This window comes from Sinocyclocheilus anshuiensis, unplaced genomic scaffold, assembly GCF_001515605.1.
Source record: "Sinocyclocheilus anshuiensis isolate Anshui unplaced genomic scaffold, SAMN03320099.WGS_v1.1 scaffold375, whole genome shotgun sequence".
In the NCBI taxonomy this organism is placed as follows: Eukaryota; Metazoa; Chordata; class Actinopteri; order Cypriniformes; family Cyprinidae; genus Sinocyclocheilus; species Sinocyclocheilus anshuiensis.
Window position 1 is genome coordinate 987,298 of NW_015549594.1, and position 9,002 is coordinate 996,299.

Genomic DNA, 9,002 nt, shown 5'->3' on the forward strand with positions numbered 1-9,002 from the left:
GTTTGTTTTTTTTTTGTTTGTTTTTGTTTTGGTTTGCTTTGCTTTGGTGTTTTTTGTTTTGTTTTGTTTTGTTAGACCTAAAAAATCTTTTGTTCATTAATCGCCATTTAAATCACCAGTTTCTATTTGTTCTAAACAAAATAAATCTTTTATTTCATTTTATTTTATCAATTTAACCTGTTAGCGTTCCAATTTAACCTGTTAGCGTACACTTTGTCCTTAATTTTTATTTTTATTTTTTTAATTAGCTCATTATACTGACTAAGGGGGATATAAACATTCATTAGAGTAATGGGTTGTCCAGCTATTAGTTACATTTTTAAGATAAGTTTTCATTAAGATAAGTTATTTTGTCTGCCTTTTAAGATAAATGACTTACTTCAGGTATTATTGGCCTCCTTCGTCCAAAACTGTCCACCCAGATGATGTTGTATCACATGGACAGTGGCTCTTTGTTTTCTGTCATTTGGTTTGTCAGATTTTCTTGTGATTTACTTATCGCAGTGCTGCAGTCGGGTGTGTAAGCGCTGTAATTCTTACTTCAGCTAGAGGATTAATGGATAAACGGCTGTTAATAGCATTAGGGAAAGTCACTTTTGCTTTATTACTACACAAACAGTGTGTCACAGGCCTCAGGGCTGAATTAGGGCTGGTTACCTGTGGTGACAAACCAGAAGTTGCATTTCCACCCTTTTTGTTTGTGTTTGCTGGAACAGGATTGAGACTGTGGGCTCTGGTTGTGATGTTGCTGGTGTATCTGCTCTCTCTGTATACTCTAATGGCCACAGCTGCTACGGTTAGACTACAGATGAGGAGGAGACACTATTCTAATCATTCTGATTTCTCTTGCTGCTCCTTGTGGATTGAGTGCATCTGTTTGTGAAGAGCTCTTGCTCATAAAGTAATGCCAGGAAGGAGTGTGTGAGTGTTGTGGGGCATGTGATAGTGTTGGCAAGACAGAGGAACTGCATGTGACAGTTTGATTGAGATGAATTACAACTGAACTCTCAGCAGACATCTGTCACTGCGTTCCCACATGCACTTATGTGCACATGTTTGGGTGCATTTAAAGGGATAGCTCACCTAAAATTATAATTTTAAAATGTATATACAATACCAGTCTATTTTGTTTGGGGTCGTTAAGTTTTTTGTTTGCTAATTTGATTTTCGATTTTCAAAGAAGTAGGGTTGTGACGGTGAGGAAATTTTCCCACCGACGTGTGACAACACCGGTAATACTGCTATCATCGTGGGGGGGAGTTTTCCCTCTTTTCCTCGCTTTCCTTCACTTTTAAATTGCTTGTAAAAGCGGCGTGCACATTTTACTTTCACTTTATTTTTTTTTCGAATTAGCAGCAATTCAGCGTCAATTGCTTGAATGCAATGACATTCAAGCAACAACAAAATACAACGTCAAACTCACTTAGCCTATATATAAATAATAGAACTTTTATTAACAAAACAAATTAAAATACACCATGCTATAGCCTAGGCTATGCCTAATATAAAATAACAAATAACTTACACAAAGTTTAAATAAGTATACAAAACTGAGAATAAGTAAACACTGTGGAACCAGATAAATAAGAAATGTAGAATGTAGCAAAATTAATAAGAAAGCTTGGAGACATGGCATACACCTTGATGTAAAATAAAAATAAATAAATTGCACAAAGTTTAAATAATTGGTTCCACAGTGTTTGCGGATTTTACTTTAAGTAAGAAACATAAAAAAAAACTTCCAATATCACCTTAGATAAACGGCAAAAGTCAACAGGCTTTACAAAATCCAAAATATTGCCAAACAGGCGCTTTTACATTTCGTTTCGAAACTAAATCATGCGCTGTCATCTTGTCTGTCTCACCCCACTCTTGTTGTCACTCAGCTTGACTCTCTTCACGTGATAAATGAAATCCGATCTGTGATGCGACTGTCGTTCGGCATGCTGCATTGAGCAGCCACGTTCAGTTTTTAATTGTAGTGTCTGTTCTCTAACTGAACTAGGCCTAAATTATTTATATTACTATAAAAAAAAAATCAAAACAATGGTGGCGAGCGGTGCTGCGGTGGGCAAGTGACGTAACCGGTGTTGCTGCTTAACACCGGTATCACTGGATAGCCTACAAATAAGTCTCTATGCTCACCAGGGCTACATTATTTGATTTAAAAATCAAATACAGTAAAAATAGTTATATTATTATCTAAAAAAAAATTTTTTTAAATTTAATAAATGAATTTTATCTTAAAATGTAAATTATATTTTTATTTTTTGCATAATTTAAAATGTGATTTATTTCTGTTATGGCAAAGTTGAATTTTCATCAGCCATTACTCCAGTCTTCAGTGTCAAATGATGCTTCAGAAATCATTCTGATATGCTGATTTTGTGCTAGAGAAACTTACTGATCCCAAACTTTTGAATGGTACTATATTTGCATGATCTTATGTACCATAAAAGTAGCCCATAGAACTTCCTTCATTTTTTTCATACTGCAGAAAATTCAATTTGTTTTCATATCTGATCTTTAGGACTCCCTGTCCTCACTGTTATTTTGCAAGTGATGAAATATGATTTGTTTGTTCAGTGTAGTCAACTTCCAGTGTATCTGCATCAGTTGCTTTAGTAATAATGTCATTGTCAGCACGATGCTGAGAGACTTTCTTCTGCAACAACTGTGAGTAGCTGTCAGTGGAAAGAGAGGATGGAAAACTTGGAAAATGGAAATTTTGCATGACACCTCGCCACGGTGCAGAAGTCATGAGGCGCTTGAGACAACTTAAGCAACATTTTACGCATTCATGCATGTAGACTGTCTAAAACTGCTGACTCATTCACTCATTTACTATTGACTACATTGACTACATCATGTCATATCGTTCGCTAGATGCTGTACATCCCTGTATGACTGAGATGCAATTAAAGATGAGCTCTTAATCATTCTATGAAAATATGGTAACACTTTAGATTAGGGAACACATATTCACTGTTAACTAAGAGTGTTCCCTTAATAAACTCCTAATTTGCTGCTTATAGTAAGTGAGGTAGTTAGAGTTAAGGAATGTAGAACATGGTCATGCAGAATAAGGCATTAATATGTGCTTTGTAAGTACTAACACACAGCCAGTATGCTACTAATATGCTAATCTAAATAAACTCAAACTTAAATCAAAATTTTAATCTTAAAGTGAATTGATAACCACCATTATACAGGTGGTAAAACAGAAAAAAACAATAAACATTTAACTAAATAGCAGAATATGTAAAACAATACACCCTAATGTACATTACAGATAACAAAAATGTGTCAGTTTATTGTTTTTCACTCAAAACAGTAAGGATCCTTACATGGTCAAGGTTTAGGAACATAGCAAGGATATCGTTAAAATAATCCATGTGACATTAGTGGTTCAACCGTAATTTTACGAAGCTACAAGGATACTTTTTGTGCGCAAAGAAAACAAAAATAACGACTTTATTCAATAATTCGTCTCTGCGTCACCCTATAGCGACATTTTGGAGAGTATCACATACGTAAACAATGTATGTAAGTGGATACGTTGTTTACATTCAGATCAAAGCGTAAACAACATAAACAGCGTATCCGCGTACAGTGCTGTTGACACAGAACAGCATACGTTGTTCACGTATGTGATACTCTCCAAAATGGGGGGGGGGGGGGGGGGGGTTTTTTTTTTTTTTTTTTTTTTTTTTTTTTTTTTGTTTTTTTTTTTGTGGTTTTTTTTTTTTTTTTTGCGCACAAAAAGAGTTCTCGTAAACTTCGTAAAATTACAGTTGAACCACGGATGCCACATGGATTATTTTAACGATCTCCTTTCTACGTTTCTGAGCCTTGATCACGTAAGGAACCTTGCTGTCTATGGGAGGGTCAGAGAGCTCTCGGAATGCATCAAAATATCTTAATTTGTGTTCCGAGATGAATGAAGGTCTTACGGGTTTGGAACGACATGAGGGTGAGTAATTAATGACAGAATTTTCATTTTGGGCTGAACTATCCCTTGAATTCATTATGTGGGGATTATTATTTATTTTATTTATTTATTTGATTGGTTGTTCATTTACATTTCAAACTACAAAAACTTGTGTCAGACGTACCATTAAGCTAAACAAAGCAAAAGAAAATGCACCCAAACTTAATAGGTTCCCACATGTATTGTGATCATGCCAAGTGCTAGCTAAAGCTAACTAAACCTCTCTTCAGATAAGGCTACAGTTTTCTGCTTTCTTGGCTTTGCTGAATAGCTGGCTATGGGAAAACATTTGAACTCGTAGCTGAAAAGAAAATGTAAATAGCACATTAGAGACTTTGAAGTAATCGACCTTTGCTGTAGCAGAATCACCTCTCACTATGTGGTCTGAATGAAAATACTAGTCCTGTATTCATAGTGGACTTGGAAGCTTTGACTGTAAAGAGCTTGAATGTGGCACCGCAGTCCCAGTGGACCGATCAGATTTCTTGGATAATGTGGGAGAGCTGTGTCCGGATATGAGCTGACTGTGCACTGATCTGCTTAGCTGTCCGAGTCAGCACAGGTGAAACGTATCGAGAGCTGGAAGTGAGCCCTCCATCAGGAGTCACCCTGCTGTTCCTGCATCAGCTGTCCAATTCAATGTACCACGCCTTTGTAAATGGAGATGGAAGGAGATACTGTTTGGATGGAGGAGATGAATAGATGTATCTTGAACTTCACTTTGTCATATGCAATTGCATTCAGTTTTACAAACCACAGGGCAGTTCACTTAGGCTGAGAGTCAGATTCAGAAGTTTCAGTAAGTGAGTCAGTTAAGTAAATTTGTACATTTCATGTGGTGAAAGATTCATTAGACTGATTTGTGATTCAATAACTTGTGAGTTTGAGTAGTTTTATTAAAAGAGCTAACTCATAAGATTTGTGTGTTCACGAATCCCACTACATTGATTGTGCTGTTTTTTTTTTTCATACAACCTGAGAAGATGTATTGTTTTTTTGTAGTTTTCCACGATATCTGGGCTGTATAACTGAATTATATTCAATTCTGACTGGAATATCACATCTCGGGGAAAATATGCGGTAATGTGGACAGATAATGGATGTTTTGTGATATATGATGGGTCCTGTGTTTGGTTCTGTTGGGATGTGAGCCAGATGAGAGGCCAATCATTGTGGTAATCTGGTTTTTATCTAAGTCAGCAGGCATCACCACAATTTCTCATAACGAGAGAAACTGATGCCAGCAGATTTTCTATTAGGCACTTATGCCAGGATAGTCCATGTTGCGTGACCAACTGTCTGATCATATGTGCAAAGTCACTGCATTCAACCTTATAGTAAATGTAAACTTGAAAACGAGCAAAAAGCTTGTTGATTTTAAACTGCACATTTGAATAATTGATTTGTTTGTATCTTTCTCTGGTCTTCAGCACAGAACTAAATGAGAATGTGTGTACAGTACGTTACAGGAGTAGCTGTCTCTTCCTATCAATCATTTTCTTTAGGCTTTTATGTAGTAGTATTACATACTTTCATTGTATTATACTCTGGGTCTGCGGTCAGTCTTTATATTGGTCTGCTTTAAAACACATATTGATTGTACAGGCATATCTATAAATATATAAACTTATATACACACTTCTGTTCAAATGTTTGGGGTCAGTATGTTTAGTTGTTTGTTTCTTTTATTTAATATTTTGAAGGAAATTAATACTTTTATTCAGCAAGGACACATTTTCAGTAAATTTAAAATAAATAAAATTACGCACAAACCAAAATTAGGCCATTATAACTTGATGACATTCTTTATATATTAATTTTTTTCCAGACTTTAATTCAAAACTTTGGGGTCAGTAAGAATTTAAAATAAATTAAAGGGTTAGTTCACCCAAAAAAGAAAATTGGCCCATGAATTACTCACCCTCAAGGCATCCTAGGTGTATATGACTTTCTTCTTTCAGACGAATGCTTTTATTTAGCAATGATGCATTAAATTGATCCAGTGTGACAATAATGACATTTATAATGTTATAAAAAGTTTCTATTGAAACGGTCATGGTGTCCACAAAAATATTAAGCAGCACAATTGTTTTTAGCATAAGAAACATACGTTTTTAAGAAATGTTTCTTGAGTAGCAAATCAGCATGTTAGAATGATTTCTGAAGGATCATGTGACACTGAAGACTGGAGTAATAGCTGCTGAAAATTCAGCTTTTCCATCACAGGAATGTTCATTTAAAATATTTTAAATTTGAAACAATATGTAAAATTTTAAATGAACATTTTGAAATATATTGAAAAGGAAAGCAGTTCTTTTAAATTGTAATAATATTTCACAATATTTCTGTTGTTTTTACTGTATTTTTGATCGAATAAATGCAGCCTTGTTGAGCATAAAATACTTCATAAATACTTCAAAAACACAGTAGAACAGTAGTATGTATATGTATTATATGACTGTATTTTCTCTTCTGTTCTCATTTTAAAACTGAATTCTCATTAAACAACCCAACCATGTGAGTAATGTCAAGGTGTGGATGTTGTGCAAGTGTGGCGGTAGTTCAGGTGTGTGTGTGTGTGTGTGGAAGTGTGTGGAAGTGTGTGCAAGTGTGTGGAAGTGTGTGGAAGTGTGTGTGGGTGTGTGTGGGTGTGTGTGCGTGTGTGTGCGTGTGTGTGTGTGTGTGTGTGTGTGTGTGGAAGTGTTTAAGATGTTTGTGTAGTCAACTCATCCCTCGCTCCTCAGCTCCTCATAGGGCGGTCCCCATGGTAACATTCTCACGGGGACTTTGCATTGGCCAGCCCTCTTTCTTGTTTGTCACATCAGCTTTCTGCTTCCTTTTTAACCTCACCTGAGCTACGATGAAGTAGCTCTACGCCTGCACCAAAAAAAATGAATTGAAAACTATTGGATTGGAGTCTTCGTTTCTTTTCAGGAATGCGTTAATATCCTGATATGCTCTTGGGATACTCCTTCAAGTGGATCTTTAGTTGTTTTTCGTAGGTATAAACTTTCTTTCTAGAAGCAGGGAGATTATGGAATTTGTTTCATGATAGATTATATAATAAATAATGTTTTAATTATGGTAAAGAAGTAGAAATTGGTTATTGTTTGTGTATATAAAATGAAATGATTGTTTTTATCTGAAACACTCACTCTTATGTTTGACTGCCTCCCTGTGGCCGTACTCTGTAATTTCTTTTTTCTTTTACTAAAATGATTCATAGGAGATTATAATCAATCTTTCTGAGCCAAAACTATTTGTCACAGTTCTCATTTGCATATCGAATCTCCTGTGGCTGAAGACACTGTGTAGCCAGTGAGGAAGGCGACTGAAATATCAGAATCGGAAGAGAGGATGTAATTATTACTAAATGATCTGGTGAGTCTTAAGTAATTGAGTTAAAGTTTCTGTATCTCTGTGTGCTGTTGTAGGTCACGAGGCCTGCCCAAATTGAAGGAGTCCTGTTCCCATGAGTCTTTGCTGAGTCCAGGCAGTGCTGTTGAAGCTCTGGATCTGAGTATGGAGGAGGACGTCTACATCAAACCTTTACACAGCAGCATTCTAGGACAAGACTTCTGCTTTGAGGTACAAACTTCACCTCTTAGCATTATTCCCATGATCACATTGACATTTATATGTAGACTACCATTCAAGTTTGTGTAAGATTTTTTATTCGAAATCTTACGCTTTCCAAGACTGCATTTATTTGATGAAAAATGAATTAAAACAGTAATATTGTGAGATATTATTACAATGTAAGCTAACCGTTTTCAATTTTAATACATTTTAAAATGTAATTTATTCCTGTGATGGCAAAGCAAAATTTTTAGCAGCCATTACTCCAGTCTTTAATGTCACATATTCCTTTAGAAATCATTCAAGTATGCAAATTTGGTTCTCAAGAAACATTTCTTATTATTATTAATGTTGAAAATATTTGTGTATTTTAAGATTTGTTTTGGAAAACAATCCATTTTTCCAGATTCTTTAATGAATTGAAAGTTCAATAGAACATAATTTATTTGAAATAGAAATAAATGGTTTTTATTGATCAATTTAATATGTCCTTGCTGAATAGAAATATACTTTTCTTTCGAAAACAATAAATACAAATCTTACCAGCCCCAAACGTTTTACAATGGTGTAACTATCTTGACATCACAAGTAAGTACAACCACATAATATTTTGGAAGGGTTATATTAGATACAGTTCAGTTATTTATAACATTTGGATTAAATGAATGATTTACTCTATGAATGAATTGCTGAATTTCTCGCCCTCTTCACGTAGGTGGCATACTCAGGTGGAAGTAAGTGCTTCAGCTGCTCCTCTGCTGCTGAACGGGACAAATGGATGGAGAACCTCAAGAGAACTGTGCAGCCTAATAAGGTAACAAAGATGCTTGTTTTTTTTAATCAATGCAAAATCATGCATGCTTGTTTTATACTTAAAATGAGCTTCTGTGGTTCAATCCGTGTCATTCCATCACCAGGACAACTGCAGACGAGCGGAAAACGTCCTCCGTTTGTGGATCATCGAGGCCAAAGATCTGCCACCGAAAAAGAAGTATTTCTGTGAGCTGTGTCTGGATGACGTGCTGTACGGCCGCACCACCAGCAAAACCCGCTCTGACTGCCTGTTCTGGGGCGAACACTTTGAGTTCTCCGGCGTTCCGTCCATTAAGAGCATCACTGTACACATCTACCGTGATGTTGACAAGAAAAAGAAGAAGGATAAAAACAACTATGTGGGCCTGGTGAACATACCAGTGCAAGGAGTGATGGGAAGGCAGTTTGTGGAGAAATGGTATCCGGTCAGCACCCCCACCACCAGCAAATCCAAAGGTGGAGGCCCCTCCATCCGCATCAAATCTCGCTTCCAAACTGTCTCTATCCTGCCCATGGAGCAGTACAAGGAGTTTGCGGAGTTTGTGACCAATAACTATACCATGTTGTGCTCTGTGTTGGAGCCCGTCATCAGTGTGAAGAACAAAGAGGAGATGGCCAG

At 36.1% G+C, this 9,002-nt stretch overlaps 1 protein-coding gene across 1 annotated transcript in view; it reads left to right on the forward strand.

Annotated features, from left to right (window-relative positions):
• LOC107658307 (ras GTPase-activating protein nGAP-like) overlaps positions 1-9,002 on the forward strand; it is a 17,653-nt gene that overhangs the window by 7,294 nt on the left and 1,357 nt on the right. The window contains exons 4-6 of the mRNA XM_016446840.1: positions 7,426-7,579; positions 8,286-8,384; positions 8,488-8,997. Of these exons, the coding sequence (XP_016302326.1) occupies positions 7,426-7,579; positions 8,286-8,384; positions 8,488-8,997 (763 nt within the window). The remainder of the gene's footprint in view (positions 1-7,425; positions 7,580-8,285; positions 8,385-8,487; positions 8,998-9,002) is intronic.